At 33.6% G+C, this 19,264-nt stretch overlaps 1 protein-coding gene, 1 long non-coding RNA gene and 1 pseudogene across 2 annotated transcripts; all 3 read right to left on the minus strand.

Moving 5' to 3' along the window:
* Positions 1 to 636: 636 nt before the first annotated feature.
* LOC128185195 (uncharacterized) lies at positions 637 to 13,100 on the minus strand (annotated as a pseudogene).
* Positions 13,101 to 15,762: 2,662 nt separating this feature from the next.
* On the minus strand, positions 15,763 to 16,526 carry LOC128182990 (uncharacterized). The gene is made up of 2 exons (XR_008243511.1): positions 16,365 to 16,526; positions 15,763 to 15,842 (listed from the first exon to the last, which is right to left on the minus strand). It is a non-coding gene; the product is annotated as an uncharacterized LOC128182990 (long non-coding RNA).
* A 76-nt stretch (positions 16,527 to 16,602) lies between these two features.
* On the minus strand, positions 16,603 to 19,008 carry LOC128185196 (uncharacterized; the record flags this gene model as incomplete). The annotated part of the gene is made up of 5 exons (XM_052854854.1): positions 18,669 to 19,008; positions 18,360 to 18,488; positions 18,030 to 18,086; positions 16,849 to 17,175; positions 16,603 to 16,727 (listed from the first exon to the last, which is right to left on the minus strand). Coding segments are annotated over exons 1-5 (678 nt in total), but the record flags the coding sequence as incomplete, so codon positions are not given.
* Positions 19,009 to 19,264: the final 256 nt, after the last annotated feature.

The raw sequence follows: 19,264 nt of genomic DNA on the forward strand, positions 1-19,264 counted from the left end.
AAGCAGAATGCCAAACTGATGTATGTTTAAAAATATCAAAGTTAAATTTTTTGGCTATAAATGAATATAAATCAAAGTACTGAAGAACTGTCGGGAGTTGATTTTATTGATTATTAATTTATTATAAATTTTAAATCAACGATATGTTATTTTGCATGGCAAGTAGTTTCTAATCTGTATTTGAATTACGCACATATTTCATATATGAATTCTCGAACTTTTTCGACAATAATTTCGAGAAAACCCGGCCCATATGAATCATGTTGTGTAACATTTAAAGATAGAATTAATTCCATCAAACTGTGCATCAGTAATCGAAATGTTCCTAAAATTTTACACGTCTGGATCCAAACAATATTGAACTCTAGTCTCGTTCAACCAGACGCTCGACTTTCCCCGTTAATCTCCGACTACCAAGAGAGACTCTTTGCTTGTCGGAGATTTACGGATACAGCCGAGCGTCTGGTTGAACGAGACTATATTGAACTCTGGCGTAGGAATACATACAACTACAAAAAAAACCCAATTAAATTGTTCGTACTATATAAAATCTGACTATTTTCAAGGTATTTATAAATACGTTTTTTTTAAAAAAAAAAAAAAAAACCAATGGTACAGCATGCAGTACACCGAATTTATCTATTATTTTCAAGATCTAAGTCTTGTCAGCGGTGATGATTTGTGCTTAGGTCCAAACACTGTTTCACTTTCGGTTTGCCAGAGTAACTGCATAGGAGAGTTGATTAAAATCAACTCCAAAAAACCAAAAGCATGTCGCTTTTACCTTGATATAATGAATTGGTAACTGACACATACACTGAACAATACTAACATATTACTTTTATATCATTACAATATAACATCATATATGTGTGCTGATGATTCACATGCAATCTCTGACGACCCTTCCTCATACTTGTAATCAGGAGAATATGGCAGGTTGACTTTGGTTTCATTGACATACACTACAGTTCTGTCGTTAGATGGCGTTTTGTATTTTCTCCTTCAAATAATAGAATATATATATCGTTATATACATGTACACTGTACATGTATGACAAGCAATAGAAGGAGACAAAAGTGTAGTTAGAATGAATTTCCTCTACACCAATGATATTGATAATCATATTTTCTTACAAATCGCTTTAAAAACACATGTAAATATCAATGGTGTTTTATAAAAACTGGACAAAATATTTTCTTCACTTAATAAAAATTGTTTGCGACTTAAAAATCATAATAAATATGAACATTTAATATATCATACCAATAATTAGTTTTGTTTCATTTTTTAACAATCAAAATGAATCACATTAGAAAATAATCACGTTCTTCCTTTTTCAAGAGGCCCACGGGCGTTGAGGGTCACCTCAGTACAATAGCCCGTAGGAGTCTCGGGTTTGCATTTTAAGCCTCATTTAGGGGTCTTAACTTTAATCCGAGACCACTTTGACTGTTACCCCGCTTTTATTATTTTAAATCATTTCATAAAAGGTGAGTTGATAGTTGGAAATACCTCGGATTATCAATATAAGAGAAAATGTACACCTTTGGTAGAACATGATAAGTACAGATGTCCTTCAATGGACACTTATGAATGAGAATGTTGTGAAATGTAATAGCATTGGCGCACTTCTGTCATTGAAGTTGCACCATCTTATCCTTTTCAGCTATCAGAGTATTGTGAAGTCAAAGGAATTTAACATATTTACAGTGGGCTACTGTGTAAAATGAGTTTCAAAATCGCAGTATCTGATGAGGACATACGAGTATACGTAATACTATATAGGTGTGAAAAAGAAGAATTCCTAAGTTAAACTTTTAAGATTTAAATAAATACATGTTTGGTACTAAGCTCTATAAGCCCTAAGGCATAACATCCTGACCCACGGGCAATGGATTTTAATTTCAGTAGACGGTGTTAGGACCCCATAGCCTTGCGTTATGTTTTTCTACATATGTCCGAAGAGAAGAGAAAATGAATTTTTTAAAAATGCACTTTTTTGCTGCATTTTTGCTCTCGCAATGAGACTTCGGGGGTGATAAGGTAGAAAAATGCACAATTTAGGTACCTCGAATCCTAGAGATGCTTCAAAATAAAAATATTTACAGATTTGTTTAAGTTATAGTTTTTAAAAAGAAAGTGATGATGTAAAATTGTTAACAAAAGAGGCGCTACGGTCAACGTATGACTTCCAACAACGAACGAAGACCAATAATTGCAATAGGTAACGTGAGTGACGCAGGGGACCTAAACATTAATTAGCCGTTTCCTTCTTCCTATAGAGCTCTGAAACAACAAAATCAATTAATCACTTGTTTGATTACCTGTAACGGAAGCATCCAACCAAGACAATGACGCAAATCAGAACAGTCCCCGCCCCTATTGCTGGTATCGTCTGATTCCCTGCAAAATACATACCAAAAATTGCATGTAAATTTTATAGATAGCATGAATTATTTTGGTCAACCGTTCAAATATATTAATTTTGTATAACTTCTTATTTTGTCTTAGTAAGACTAATCTTAAATGTAGAAAGAACTAGAAATGGTTCAAATAAAGAAAAATACGAGATTATTTCCAAAAAAATAAGAATAACTAGAGCAAAGCTCGTTGCAAAGCAACGAGTGGGTCTTCCGTTAATGTCGGAAGAAAAGCCGGAAGTTTCTGGAAGAAGCAGAGCTCTTTAACCAACAACAAGAGTAACTTAAATAAAAAGATGAAAAAATCGAATTATTCCTGGTACGACTTAACAAAATCCGAATGATTTTAAGTACGAATTAACAAAAATCTTTCTAATTTCAAGAACGACTTGACAAAAAAAATCCGAATGTGTTCAAGCACGACTTAACAATTATTTTTGGTACGAATTAATTTTACTTTGAACATTACGCTATTTTTTAAGCCGAGGACGTGGAAACAAAATTTCCGGAAAAAATCAATTTTTAAACCCCGATATCTCTGTAATGCATCGTCCGATTTTCAAACGGTTTTCAGATTTGAATTCACCATGGCCAGTTCTATAAGACTGTAATATTGTCTTATTTTGTTCAAAAAAATGAAAATTTCCAAAAATTGGAACTGCTTCCGGTTTTGAGCAAAATTAATGAACAAAATTTTAACCCCCCCAGTACATTATAGAATTGATACATCTATCATCAGTAAAAATTTCAAAGCGATATCTTTAAAGTTTACGGAGATTTCTTCCGGACAAAATCACTTTTTTTAAATTTAAAAATGGCCGCCATATTTGAACGGAAGTGACGTAAATGCTGAAACTTTAACACCTTTGAGGCACGGTATTTTTACAAAAGCTCTGAAAATTCCATTGAAATCTGATGAAAACTTTTTGAGATATAAAGCAGAGAAGGAGTCAGAAAAAAAATAAAAAATAAAATAATAATAAAAAGAAACCGAAGAAAAACAAAAGGGTCTTCCGTTGGAAACGGAAGACCCTAATAATAACAAGAGGCCCAAAGGGCTACATCGCTCACCTGAGCAACAATGGCTTTATATGGGTGTACAAAGGATATTGTTTCATATGGCCCCTCGGTAGAAAAACAAAAAAGAATACCATAAAGTAAACTGTATCCAAATTTTACTCTTATTTTCCTACAATTAATCTTTGACATTGTACCCTTATGAAATACCAGTTTTACCAAAAATAAGATCCTATGCAAGATATAAAACTAAATTTTTGGTAGGGGTACACTGTTAACTCCAATTCACTTTATTTTAGTTCTGCCCCCTCCCTTTATAAAACAATCTAATTATATATAAGAATATGCATACATGTATATATTGGTACATATTTATCTTCAACTACATTGTACTAGGTAGTTTTTGTATTTTATTTAAAATATTCCTACATGTGAAAGTAGAGAATTGTACCTCAAGGTGCTCAAATTAAGAACATTCAAAAATTTGATTGGTCTTCCGCATTATAAACGATTGTTGTTTACCAGGCGTGAACTCGTGCAACGTTTTATAACCTTACTCACTTGATCGATGAATACACTCGAAAGAAAATGGTATCATGTGATATGTTAAAGAGCTATTACATGTATAATCAATGCATATGCGTCGGAACTGGGTGGAGGGGGGTCCCTCTCACTTTTTTTGGCAAAGTTAGACATTTTATGTCAAGATTTCTGATAAGGTCTAGCACCCCCCCCCTCTCAATGAGCCTCAGACTGCAATGTATTGACAAGCATATCGCTTTATTTTACTAAGGCCCACCCTTTATTTTAATCTTTTTTTAAAAGCAACATTAACAAATGGCTACAAATCAAGATGATTTTCCGCTGTAATTTATTTTCTTAGGAATATTGATAATACATTTATCCCCGTAACAGTAATGTTTTAAACTGTTTTAAAGAGGTCGTTTTTTTAATTGTGTCTAAAAAACCACCAAAGTTGGTGGAGATTCATCATATAAGAAGAGGGCCCCAAAAAGTAGTTCCAGCATATCATCCTTTTAATTTTTCTTTACAAGTATTTAACGTTTAGTGAGACATTTCTAGTGATAAATCAAAATTTCAGCGTCAACCGTAGAATTATAAGCAAGATACAGAACTCACAATTCTGCTTGGTTTGAGTCAATTTTTTGTTCACAAGAGTTAATTACATTCAACTTAAGATTTTTCAACTGGGTATTTCCTATTCAGAATGAACAAAGCCATGGCCTCAGTTCTGTGAGCAAAGTTCTGTATCTTGCTTATAATTCGAAACTTGACACAGCTGAATATGGTTTGTAAAGAGAAAATTGTAAACAATTAAAACAGAAGAATCATGCACTAATAGAAGAAAGAGCACAATCTATTTTTCATAATATATACATTCCTAAATATTTCTAGCAGCAAAAACAATCTCCGTTTAGACTAAAAATGCACAACATCTTATCAAAACACGTTGAATTATAATCAACCATACGTAGAGATCGTACTGAATTCCAATAGAATGTATAGTGCATCAGATTTTACTCATTTTGCGTAGGTAAACAATCAACTGTCTGATGCGATACGTAAAAATTCCAAAATACAGGCGTAAAAAAAAGCATAAACGAAATTCAAAACAACGTGAGACCACGGTCACGAGTGAAAATGTCAGTGCATTGAAAGATTTAACCTCAATTCACTTCACGAAATCGGCACAAATATGTTTAGCATGTTTCAAATATCCCTTCGCACGTAAACTGTTGCACAACAAGCAAATTCATCTTTGCCAGTTTGACCCGTTTGTCATGCGTCAACATTCAAACATGGCTGCTTTATACAAAAAACTCAATCGCAACTTCTCGAGCCTTTCCGGCAGGCTCGGAAAAAGACCCCGAATGTATTACCTAGGCGTCAATGACAACCCCCCTTTTTATAAAACTTGATATAAATACAACACATTTTACGATCTGTTGAAATGTAAGCTAGACTTCATTAAAGTAAATGATTTATCCTAAAATATAACACAGAAGCGACTTATAAGGCTTTCTAGCCGATACATATTTTAATGGGAAGCGACTCCATTTTGTATAAAATTCTAACATCCAGTAATGTTAATAAATTCGAGGTGTTTTTCCGAGCCTGCCGGAAAGGCCCGAGAAGTTGCGATTGACAAAGAACTTTTGTTTTCGATATGGAATACCAAACCCGAAGTTATAAACTGATTGACCGAGATTATCTCTATTTTTATTTTCGTAAATTACTCAAATTTAAAACAGAATTCGCCGATAATTTTTGCAATTTATATTTTCCTTTCCAAAAGGATTATTAATGCAAAATTACGTTGAATTTGACTCAGTAGTTCTTGAGAAGAAGATTTTTTAAAATGTAACCTCCTTTTTCTACACTTTCGAGGTTTTCTCCGCTTTGAATTAAGATTGGTCTTTCATTTCTGCAATTTATAATCACCATTCTATTGGAATGCTTTGTGCTAAATTTGGTTGAAATTGGCCCAATGGTTTTAGAGAAGAAGTTCAAAATTTGAAAAGTTTACAGATGGACAGACGGACGGACGGACGACGGACAAAATGTGATCAGAATAGCTCACTTGAGCTTTCAGCTCAGGTGAGCTAAAAACGCAAGTATTTGTCTTTAACAAGATTTTCGATAATACATCGTTACAGTACTTCCAACTGAAAACTAACTTCTTTTAGTTGTAAAAATGTGTTAAGCACCTAAAATCCTTGATTCTCTACGAAAAATAGCAAGCACTGCTTTACAGAAGGCACATATTGAGTTTCCTTAATTTACAGGCTCCCTAAATGAACTTTATTTTTTATTGCAATACATTTTAATATTAATAGCGCAATGAACCTTAAGTAGTTTCTGATGTAAAATAAATGAAAATTGCATGCTTACACATTGAAGATGTCGAAGACTGTAAAACTGATGTTGTCAGGGGTATAAATACTGCAGTAATTGTAGTCACTGGAAATAGAACATTTGTTATTGTCTGCGCCAGTGTTGTTGTTTGTCTCTCTGTCGTTATTTTTGTCGTTCTTTGTGTTGTTGTTGTCGATGTTGTTCTCTGTGCTGTTGTTGTTGGTGTTGTTATTTGTGTTGTTGTTTGAGCTGTTGTTGTCTGCATTGTTGTCTGAGCTGGTGTTGTCGGTGTTTTAGATGGTAGGGTCGTCGTTGTTGCTATCGTGCTTGAAGTTGACGTAGGAAAGTTAAGGTCTCCATTACAGTTAAGAGTGAGAAGGTTAGAATTATCTACAATTATAGTAAACATGGTATAATTTTATTACGTTTAATAATACGAGTTTGATGTTATTCAGAAATGACATTAGATATTTATGGTGTTATCTAGTTTTATCTTTGTTCACCTGTGTTAAAAAGTACACAATAATCAGATTGATAGCCAAAGGCAGGCTTTTCAAAACTGAATGTAGCTGGTTGAGAGGAGGAAATTTGAACAGTCCCGGAAACATAACAGCTGATGATAAAGGAGGTCCCTCCTGCCTGTACTCGTATGTCACTCCCACAGCCGGCGTGATTAGGCTGTAAGTTATTCAGCGCCGCAACACGAACAGTGGTACTTTCTGATGAGTTCAACGTACAACTACAGACGTTGGTGGATGACTGGTACGTGAGGAATCCGTCCAGAACGACTCGATTCCATGTGACAGAAGTCTGGTAGCACAATGAGGCAACTATAGGATCAATTGTGAATACTGTGATTACATAGACATGTATTATTAGCTACAGAACTCCAGCTCTAAAGTGATATTCAAGTTTACATGTCGTGCTTCTACATGTGTTTCACATTAAAAATTGTCATTTACGACGCACAAAACTTTGTTTTAGTTTCGGACTCATACATCAAAGCTTACAGATTGCAGCGAACATGCTATTTATCAAGAAGTTTCTGTAAGAGGCATACACATTAAAGGATAATCACTATCATTTGAAACAATGATATACGTATATTTAACTAACATCTGACAATCTTGTTATTAAATTTTTAGAATATTTCATCCAAGCATCGTAAATAAATGATAGTTTATGTTTTTCCATACATTTAAGAAAAAATCTACTGGTTTATGTATATCTTCCTTGCTGTGACAAGGAATTGTTATGTGAAATTAAAAAAAAACGAAAAAATGTAAAAAAAAAAAATAAAAAATAAAAAAAAAATGATCAAACCAGTTAAAAATGGAAGTTATTGTTTTGAATCGTTTGCTGTGTGATATTTGTTGTCAATGTGAAATGTTTTTATGTTATTCCAAAAGTAAATATATCGTTGTTTCCTTTTTTCTGAAATAGAAAGGAACGAATTAACTTTACGTTTAGTTATGTTCCTTAGTTATAAACTAATATCAAGCAAATATATACATGGAGCTATCACTGCATAGTTAACAAAGTATTGCAAAGCACACCGGGTGAGTATATAGTGAAGTTTGTGTGGTGCCTCAAATGGACACAACTGTGATAGGCTGAAGTCAATAAAAATGTATCGAACACAAGAAATAGCTTTAACAATTTCTTTTAAAACGACCTCCGTTTTAGAAAAAAAACATTCAAAATATATAAATCAAATAGTCGCAGGTTACTTCATTGATCAAAATGGAACTCAATGTTTAAAAGTCATTGTTAAAATGACCGTTTAAATGTTCATTTATTTGCTAACTCGCATGAAAGATTCATTTGGTCAAGTTTGTCCCGCTTTTTAGGTATTCGAGAACATTTTATGGAATGATCCATTTACAAAATCTGACTCATTAATGTTTGTTACATCTGTTAACTTGAATAAATAACTTTTGAATTAAGGCCATGTACATAGAAACCGTGTGAAGATATTTGAATGCACAATTTCCGAATCGTAATTAATGTACACTGTACAGCAGTCCAATTAATCTAAAAATTAGCCCATACGTTTTTATATTAAATTTGTTATACCGTAGTATAACAAATAAAACAAGAGGCCCACGGGCCACATCGCTCACCTGAGCAACAGTAGGCATGACCAAATCAGCTTCATGGAGTCATGATATAAAATATCTGGACAATGTTATATAATACATGTAGATCCTATACAAAAAATATGTTTCCCCCTGGATATTCTTATATTTATAATCAAGTCCCTTTTCTAACAGTATGGTGTTATAGTCATATCACATGCAGCATTGCAGTTCTCAAAAAGACCCTTAACAATTGTTTATATACAGGATATAAACCTACATCAAACTCTGAACTGTGAGGCCCAATTATCGCCCAGAGGCCAAAGTTCAAACAATTTTTAAGAATCAGCAATACATAAAAATGCTTGCATATAAGTAAAAGCATATATAATAAAATTTCAGTTTTTGTTAATAATTAAAATGTTTTCCTTTGTACAACTGAATCCCCAATGTGGCCTCACACTACTTCTAAAGATTGGGATTTGAACAAATTTGAATCTACACTATCTGAAGTTGCTTTCACTAAAGTTACAGCTTTTTTAGGCACATTTTTTTAGAAAATGATTCAAAGGTATTTTTCTATTTATTCCTATGTAAAATGTCGTCCCCCCCCCATTGTGGCCCCACCGAACCCCCGAGGATCATGATTTTCACAACTTTGAATTTTCACTACCTGAGGATGCTCCCATACAAGTGTCAGCTTTCCTGGCATAATGGTTTCTGAGGAAAAAAATTTGAAGGATTTACTCTATATACTCCTATGTAAAAATTCGTCTCCCCCCCCCCCATTGTGGCCCAACCTTACTCCCAAGGGTCATGATTTTAACAACTTTGAATCTACACTACCTGAGGATGCTTCTACGCACGTTTCAGCTTTCCTGGCCTAATGGTTTTGAGAATATTTTTAAAGATTTACTCTTTATATTCATAAGTAAAGATGCAACCCCCATTGCGGCCCCATCCTACCCCTGGGGTTCATGATTTTCACAACTTTACACTTACACTACCTAAAGATGCTTCCATATAAGTTTTAGTTTTCCTGGCCAAAGGGTTCTTGAGAAGAAGATTTTTAAAAATTTACTCTGACTTTATAATCTCATGTAAAAATCTGCCGCCCCCCCCCCCTTTTTATTGTGGCCTACCCTACCCCCGAGGGTCATTATTTACACAACCTTGAATTTACGCAAGCTAAGGATTTTTCAACATTAGTTTCAACTTTCTTTGCCGAATGGTTCTTGAGAAGAAGATTTTTAAAGATTTACTTCATATATTCCTATGTAAAAAGTCGACCCCCAGTGGTTGCCTAACCCTACCCCCGAGGGTCATTATTTTCACAGCTTTGAATCTACACTAGGATGCATCCACAAAGGTTCAGCTTTCCAGACCAAACGGTTCTTGAGAAGAAGATTTTTAAAGATTTACTTTGTATATTCTTATGTGAAAATCTGACCCCCCTCCTCCATTGTGGCCCACCCTACCGCCGAGGGTCATCATTTTCACAACCTTGAATTTTCGCAAGCTAAGGATGCTTCCACATAAGTTTCAACTTTCCTAGCCTAATGGTTTGTGAGAAGAAATATTTTGGAAAGGACTATATATGATATGGGCCTAAAATGGCCCCCTAAAATGAACATCATCATTTTACTATAATTCTTTGTTTTCTTAGAACAGATATGTATGTGATGTGTTTACATAATATTCATTTTGGTTCAAGTGCCCACAATTTAGAAATATGACATCGTAAAGACAACCTTTTCCCGCCATTTTTGCATTTTTAGCATAAAACTGCTTGTATTCGAGCAGTTTTTCCTTCCGAAAACATAGAGTGCATGCTTGAACAAACAAAATATTCTAATCAGAGATATATCTAGCCAAGACTAATAAGTGACAAAAAAAATTTCCTTGTTCAAGAATGCGCTCTATATTTCCCATTCGTAAATAGATAAGAAAAATGTCAATTTTTGACTGATTTTGATTAAATTATAGAAATAGCGTCACTTCTGACGTCATATTCTGCCAGTGAGTGCAAATAATCAAATAAATAGATGAAAAATATATTTTATATCAACTCTTCTAAAAAATAAGTGAACATTTTATTGTACCCGAAACACTTAAAAAATGGCAAATTATGGGGGCCAAATTTAATTCTTATCATATATAGTTCTTTCTCGAAAATTTTCAATAATTCCTAATTATCTCCTTTTGCAAAAAGGCGTAGTCCTTAATTTTTACAACTTTGAATTCCCTCAGACTAAGGATGTGCCAAGTTTGGTTGAAATTGATCAAGTGGTTCTGGAGAAGATGTTGAAACTATGAAAAGTTTACAAACAAACGGACGGACAGACAGACAGACGGTCGACAGGCAAAATGTGATTAGAATAGCTCACTTGAACATAGGGGCTTATTTTTTTTAATTAGATTGCAATACATTGGATGCATCGTGTACCTGAATAAACCGCATGGCTCTTTTGTTAAAGAATGCTCTAGGTGAAAATTATTTGCATGAATGTAATATATGATTTAGAATTATTTAACAAGTATATTTGTGAAATAAATGTCCAGCAACAGTATTTAAACTTTTACGTGCTTATTACCATCGATTTTACGTTGAAGATTTATTGACGTAATGTGTATAATCATATACATGTAGATATAATTGGAGTGACCAGTTGCGTAATGGAATTTTAAAATAGCACGGATCATTTCATCAACAAATTCATTCAAGATCTGCGCAATTATATAAAAAAAATAACACATAAGAACGATAATATAATTACACAAGTAAGGAAGAATAAAAGGGCTGACTATGTACAATATAATTAGGTATATTCACCGAGTCAACAGAAGACTAAATGAATATAGATAAGGAAGTAATTATGCAATCTAAACGAATCAGTACATGTTATTACGAAAGATATTTTTAAGTCCTCGATCATTTGCTATTTTGGTTTTCTGGATGTGAAAAAATAATGCTTAACACATGTCTAATGAGAATTTAATTGCAAGCAGTTTTTTATGGCTGGAGAAATGGTCCTCATTTACAGTGTTACATGTATGCAAGCTATACAACATGCATTGATTGGGTTTATATAAATCTTTAAAGGATAAACCTTAATGAAATGGATCCTTTCAATTCTTGTCATGGATAAGAACGTTTACTTATGGCAGAGTCATAATCTTTCATTTTCACAGACTTAATAAATACTTTGCATTTGAAAACTTCATCGACCGATTAAACAGCCTTCTCTGTATGAAAGGGGAAATCATGTATTTAGCATAAACCAACAAACGAGTGAAAATTTGAGGAAATTAATACTTTGTGCGTTTTGGATATAATATTTCTAGGTAAAAACAATTACTACTACTAGTATGGAAAATACATTAGTGGGCTATATATACCCAAATGTCTTACCTGGTAAGGAATAGAGTGATGAAGCCTGTGTACACAATGTAGCACCGTCCCCATAATCTGTAATATTCATGAATATTATAAAATTTTGATATTCAACAAATAGTCCTTTAAACTATATAATTATATCAATCCTAATTATTATAATCCAATGCGTCCTGTCTTTGTTTTTTCTCCTCCAACATATAATTTAGTTTTGTTAATCATATTCTTACCTAGAATTATCAGTATCCAAAAAAGCGATTTATTTAAAATTTCTATTTTTCGTTGGTTTACGGTTAAAACAGTATTTCCCCGTTTCATGTCGATAAGATGGCTGGATCGGTCTTAAACTTTGCAAAGGCAGAATTACTCCTGTAAACATTGAAGACTACGGCCCTGCGACAAGTTAAGAGTGTTACCTGAAAAGGTTTTAAAAATTGTAATGACCTTTTCCAAATTAAATGTCTATCCTTTTATACACATAGATACTATAGGCTCATTCAGTACATGTTGCATAATACTTACGTGCAGCAATCGTGTTTTTGAGGAACAATTCTCTTTCATAAAAGAAATGCTGCAATGCCACCCTGTATCTAGTCTTCTGTAAGTTTACTCAACGAATAATTGATAAATTTAGGTTATTTCTATTTATAATATATACAGGTACATTTAAATAGCAAAATTACTTCCTGGTCTTACTTTACTTACTTTATCTTTGGTTGATGCGGTCCCATTACATACACTTTTCTTTGAATTGTCGTGTAAATATACTCAGGTTCTCTGGGTTTTTCAAAAGGTATAATTGCACAGATTTGAATTTTTTGAAAAAGTGATTCACACAATTTTGAAAATGTATCCCCTTACGCAAATGGTCGCTGTGGATCTTAAGTGGTGTGGCCCTATATACGCTTAAGATCAATGCATATTCAACGGAAAATCAATGGTCATAAACCAACAAACTTTTCGAAGATGCTGACACAACTTAGGGTCAGACAGAATGGATTGCACAGACGTTCATGTCAGTAGACTACTTACATGTACATGGACATGGACATGCACGGAGAAACGGTAGTTTTCTATTTTATAAGTTTAATATAAGACACGTTAAATATGGTGTACATATGTAATTTTACATATATGCAGACATGCTAAACCACCAACACGCATTTTGGTAGTTTTGGTAGACACAAATTGTTTACAAACTACAGTACTTTTGAAATAACAATGAGTATTTTAATTGAATTTGTATTATTTGTCCGACTTAAAGATGATAAATTAGAGGAAATTTTATAGGTAGTTATCGCTACCTCCATAGCCCGCATTAATCATTAAAAAGTCATTTTACTGTGTTTAATTACATCTTTCTTTAAACCAATTTATTGATGAATTTATCTTAAAGTGCAATTAAAAGTTACAAAATTATTGTTATTGCACATTAGTACGTTAGATATAGCCAAGTCCTTTTGTATGGGAATTGAGTCTGACATCATCATGATTATTTCATGCAATCCGTGAAGTTGCTTAGTTGTTAGCGATCGATGAGCTAGCTACATGTAGAACTGGATCTTGTACTTGTAGATTACAGCCTTGTCAGTTTCAATCGAGCAATTATTCACAATGATATCGTGGTTGGGTTTTTTTTTCTTCAGGAAATACATGTAGAATAGAAAATACTTGTTATATGTAAATATATATTTTATATTGAATTTATCAATGAGAAATTCATTCTAATTTAACGAAATTCAGTGTCTATTTATACAAATGAAATATTGCAATAAATCTATCCATCCAACAGATATTTCACGATAAATTTTAATAAAGAGAAAGTTATAATGTATGTATTAACCAAGAGCGTTTTACGAATTCACATTCCAAATGATATCATAATTAAAAATACAAAATGTGGTCGTTATACATCGAATAACTAAGAAAACCAAAGCACCGGAACTTTGGATGACTAATAATTACACGTACATGTTCAATAAAAGTGTTAAAATAATAGACCTATTAGTAAAACAATATTGGTATAAAACTAATCTGCGTAATTCAAAAGTTGTTATGTTTGGGACTTAGTAATCCTGTCCGAAGAAAAAGATTTTCATAAAACATGCAGTTATCGTTTTATGAACAGAGGTTACATATTGATTGTATGAAAAACATACATGTATATTGCATTCATTAAGAGAGAGGCTTTGCGTCGGTTGGCAATGGTTTTCTCGGGGGTGTCAATTTCAACTGTACCCTTCCTAACAGGCATCCGTTGTCAAGAGTGTTGCTAACGCTGAGCGTAATAAACTTCGTCTTAACCAATCATATTTGTAGTTTTTAACATGAAAGTATACAGTCATGTAATAATTTGCTGAACATCACATTTATGGTTCATTTGCCTTTGAACTGAAAATCAGTTATGCTATGCACTGTAATTGAATGGACATAACCTCATGTGTAAAACCATATGAAAACAACAGAACAAGAGTTTTAAAGTGTTTTTCATCTCTCTAAATTTAAAACAAAACCGTAAATCTTGCCGAACTGATGTAAGTTCTAAAATATCAAAGTTGTAAATGTATATTTTGGCTCTAAATAAATATGAAAAACAAAAAGCATGTCACTTTGACCTTGATATGTTCAATTGATGACTTACATATACATGTACACTGAATAACACTAACATATCACTTTTTAAATCATTACAATATGACATCATATATGTGTGTTGATGATTCACGTACAATCCCTGACGACCTTTCTTCATACTTGTTATCAGGAGAATATGGCAGGTTGATTTCGGTTTCATTGACATACACTACAGTTCTGTCGTTAGATGCCTTTTTGTATTTTCTCCTTAAAAAATAGGATATGTATCGTTACATACATGTATGACTAGCAGTTGGTCGAGTCAAATGATTAAGTTTAGATTACATTTCTTCTATAACTATGATATTGATATATTTCATACAAATCACTTTAAACACCTGAGAATATAATTTTGATATAAAACTGGACATAATTTTTTGATAACTTATAAAACTTTTTGTGACGTAAATCACACTATATAATTATGAACATTAGAATAAGTCGCATTCATCTAAAAATGATTTAACAGCAAGAAATAATTCTTTATTTAACAAGAGGCCCACAGGCCTTGACGGTCACCTGTATACCATAGCCCGTAGGAATCTCGAGTTTCATTTTGGAGTTTCAACCCTTATTCGAGACTCCTCTGATTGTTACCCCCGCTTTTATTATTTCATGTTTGCAAACGTCGATTCATAAAAAGGAAATAAGAAAATGTCGGATTATTTATATCATACTACCAAGGGCAAAAACTTGTAAACTTTTGGTAGAACAAAACATGTACATGTACATGCCTTTAATGGTCATTTGTCAAGAGTTAAATGAAACTTTGTATCCAAGAATGTTGTGAGATATAATAGCTTTGGCGCAATTTTGTGATTGAGGTTGCATCTTTTTATTCTCTTCACCTATCAGAGTACTGAATGTGAAGTCAAATTTTCTTAGGGCTGTTGTAAACAATAAGCTAAAAAATCACAGTATAAAAAGAGGAAACATATGTGAGAAGTTCAGAAGAATTTCCAAAGTTAAATTTCTGTTCACTATTAAGCCATATTGGCCCTAGGGCGCAAACTATTTTGGTAGAGGGTGGACATCAAGACCATGAAATTAGTTTTTTTTCCCACATGTGTTGGAGCACAGAAGAAGATTTTGAAATATTTTTTTTTACATTTTAGTCCCCGCCGGTAAGCCCCTGGGGTGATTATGTAAAAAGATTGCACAATTTAAATTCTTATTATTCTATATTAGCTTCAAACTAAAAATAGTAACGACGTTCGACGTACGAGCGACGTCCGACAACGGACGAAGACCAATTGCAAAAGGTCATTTTAGTTGCGCAAGTCGCAAGATCAGTTGTTATATGGCTTTAAACAACAAGATCAATCAATTGGTCGGTTACCTGTAACGGAAGCAGACAACCAGGACAATGACGCAAATCAGAACAAGCCCCGTCCCTATTGCTGGAATCGTCTGACTCACTACATAGTAAATACCAGAGATCCTCATATATATTTTTTGAAAATGACAGGATATATTTTGGTCAGTCGTTTAAGTTTATCTGTATGACCTCTGATTTTGTCTTAAAACCTAGTTTTACATGTAGCAAGAACTTTCAAAAAACTGTTCATATACATGTAGTACGCAAAAAACAAGAATGTGAGATTGTATAAAAGATAGGTAAATATCACGCAAGTATTTGTCTTGAAATCTTGATCAAGATTTCTAATAATACATAATTGATAACTTCCTTTGTACGTGAAATTTTCCTGCAAATTCAACACTGTGCTTAATTATTGCATTAGAATACATCGTAACTTTATTAAGCACCTACAAATCCATGATTGTTTACGACAAAAAACAATGGCAAACATTTCTTTACAGAAGCTACAGAGAAAATTTTCGTCAGTACATTAACGGTTTTTTTAAAGGAACATCATCCAGATTGTAATATTTTGCAATTTATTTGGTTTCTCATTAAAAAATAAAATTTGCATGCTTACATATTGAAGAAGTCGACGGCCGTACAAGTATGGTAGTTTCAGATTGTTTTGTAGTTATTATTTGTGATGCTGTTGTTGACAGTGGTGATCGTTTTGTAGAAGTTGTAGTCACTGGTGATATAACATTTGTTGTTGCCGTTGTTAACAGTGTTGTTGTCTTTGTTGTTGGTGGTGGTGGATTGGCTGTTGTCGTTTTCGGTACTGTTGTCGGAGCTATTGTTGTCGTAGCTGTTGTTGTCGGTGTTTCAGAAGTTAGTGTCGTCGTAGTTGATCTTGTGCCTAATGTTGATAAAGGAATTAAAGTTGACGAAGGAAAGTTAAGGTCTCCGTCACATTTGAGAGTGAGAACGACATCATTGACATCTAAAAATATAATATACATGATAAACTTTATGTTTTATTCTGTCAGTAATATGTAATTGACATCATTAGGAACTTCAAAAATCCTATTTCATCTTATTTAGTTGTGTCTTTATTTTCTTACCTGAATCTATAAGCATGCAGTAATTGGAGTTATAGCCATCGAGAGGTTTTTCAAAATTAAGCGTAACTGCCTGAGTTGGGGAGACTGTGGCACTCCCGGTAATAAAACAGCCGATGCTGAAGGAAGTCCGTCCTGTGTGTATTAGTATGTTACTCCCACAGCCGGCGTAAATAGGGTGTAAGTTATTCAGTGCCTTAAATCCGACAGTTGTACTTTTTGATGAGGTCAGCGTACAACTACAGACCGTGGTGAATGATTGGTAAGTGAGATATCCGTCCAGCACAACTCGATTGGCTGAGGCTGAGGTCTGGTAGCACAGGGAGGAAACTAGAGGATTAGTTGTGAGGAATGTCTTTACATAATCATATAGTATAAGCAGGCACGTAGCATCGTTAATGAAAGTGTGGGGGTGGCAGACTCATCCAAAAAATCTTGACAAGCAAAAAAAAAGAAGAAGGAAATTAGTACTTTCCCAAAATCTTCAAAATCCTAATCGGGGGGGGGGGGGGGGCTGCGGTGGTATATAACTTCTATATCAATCCTAGTTTCTACTTGTTTCATATCAATTTTTTACATGCAAAAAAGTGGGGGCGAAAACTCCATGATAATTCAATTTTTTATATGTGAATTTAAAAAAATTACTTGCTGCGAGAAAAAGAGGGGGGCAAGCCCCCCCCCCCCCCCCCACACCACTGATGCTACGTGCCTGTATAAGCTACAGAGCTATTATAATAGCATTACGGAAAATTCGTGTAATTTACATTAGTACACCTTATACATTAGTGCAATTTAAAAGCAAGTGTCAAATATCAATTATAATGATTTGACGAATTTGTTTGACGTACGCCCTTTCCAAAACTCAATCGCAGCTTCTCGGGCCTTTCCGACAGGCTCGGAAAAACAGCCTTCCGGAAAGGCACGAGAAGTTACGATAGTCCAAAACTGTGAAGTTCCATACTTTTAACTTCATTTTCAGAGTTTTTCAATACAGACGCATTTTGTCGGAAAACGAATCTGACTTCACACCAAGAAATTTTAACAGGAAATAGACAATTTGGTGAGCTTTCATTCAAGAGGTCCCTTGTTGCTGAACAAAAATTAGGGCCGGAGCTATATGGACCCTTAGATTAACATTACCACCTATTGAAAATGCATTAGTGGACTACACACAAATGTCTTACCTGGTAAGGAATAAGATTTAGAAGCCTGTGTACACAATGTAGTACCGTCCCCTTGATCTGTAATTATTCATATCACAATGATTTGATATTCAGCAAATATTCCTATAAAATATCTATATCATTCCTATTTATCATAATCTAATGTGTCCTGTCTTTGTTGTTCTCTCTCTCTCTCTCTCTCTCTCTCTCTCTCTCTCTCTCTCTCTCTCTCTCAATTTTTAAGAATTTTAGAACATCTACAAGTTTCTCTTTCACAAAGTTAATTAAACATAAAATGTGAAAAGTGGCTATTGATAATTTTGTTTTGTTACATTGTAATCAAAGTCTTACCTAGAATAATCAGTATCCAAAACACAAAATACATCGATTTACTCAAAATTTCTCTTCGTCGCAATTGGTTTACGGTAAATACAGTATTTCCCCGTTTCATATCGAGAAGATAGCTGGATCGGTCCAAAACTTTGCAAATACAGAATTATTCCTGTAAACATTAAAGACTACGGCCCTGCGACAAGTTAAGAGTGTTGCCTGAAGCAGATTTAAAAAATTGTAAAGACCTTTTCCAAATTAAATGTCTATCATTTTATACACATATAGATACTAGGTTCAATCAATACAGGTATGTTGCATAATACTTACGTGCAGCAATCGTGTTTTTGAGGAACAATTCTCTTTTCATAAAAAGTTGCTGCAATACCAATCTGTATAGTCTTATGTAAGTTGGCAAATTTAGCAAATATTATCTTACATCAAGAGATTCAAAATCGCGAATGATCAATGATTGAAAAATATAATTCTTTATAATATATACAGGTACATCTAAATAGCAAAATTACTTCCTGATCTAAATTTATTTTGTTTTTGGTTGACGCGGTCCAATTACATACAACTATCTTTCTTCCTAATCTGTAATGATTTGTCCGTGTAAATATATTCAGTTTTTTAAAGGGTATAATTGCATAGGTTTTGAATTTGTTGAAAAAGTGATTTACACAATAAATTATTTTGAAATTGTATCTCCTTACGCAAATGGTCGCTGTGGATATATCTAAAGTGGTGTGACCCCATATCTATACGCTTTAGGTCAATGCATATTCAACGGAAAATCAATGTTCATAAACCCTTACGAGGCTTTTAAAACAAACTTTTTGAAGATATTGACACAACTGAGGGTCAGTCAGAATGGACTGCACATACGCTCATGCCAGTAGACTTCTATCATGTACATGCACGGA

This window comes from Crassostrea angulata, chromosome 5 (assembly GCF_025612915.1).
Source record: "Crassostrea angulata isolate pt1a10 chromosome 5, ASM2561291v2, whole genome shotgun sequence".
Taxonomy (NCBI): Eukaryota; Metazoa; Mollusca; class Bivalvia; order Ostreida; family Ostreidae; genus Magallana; species Magallana angulata.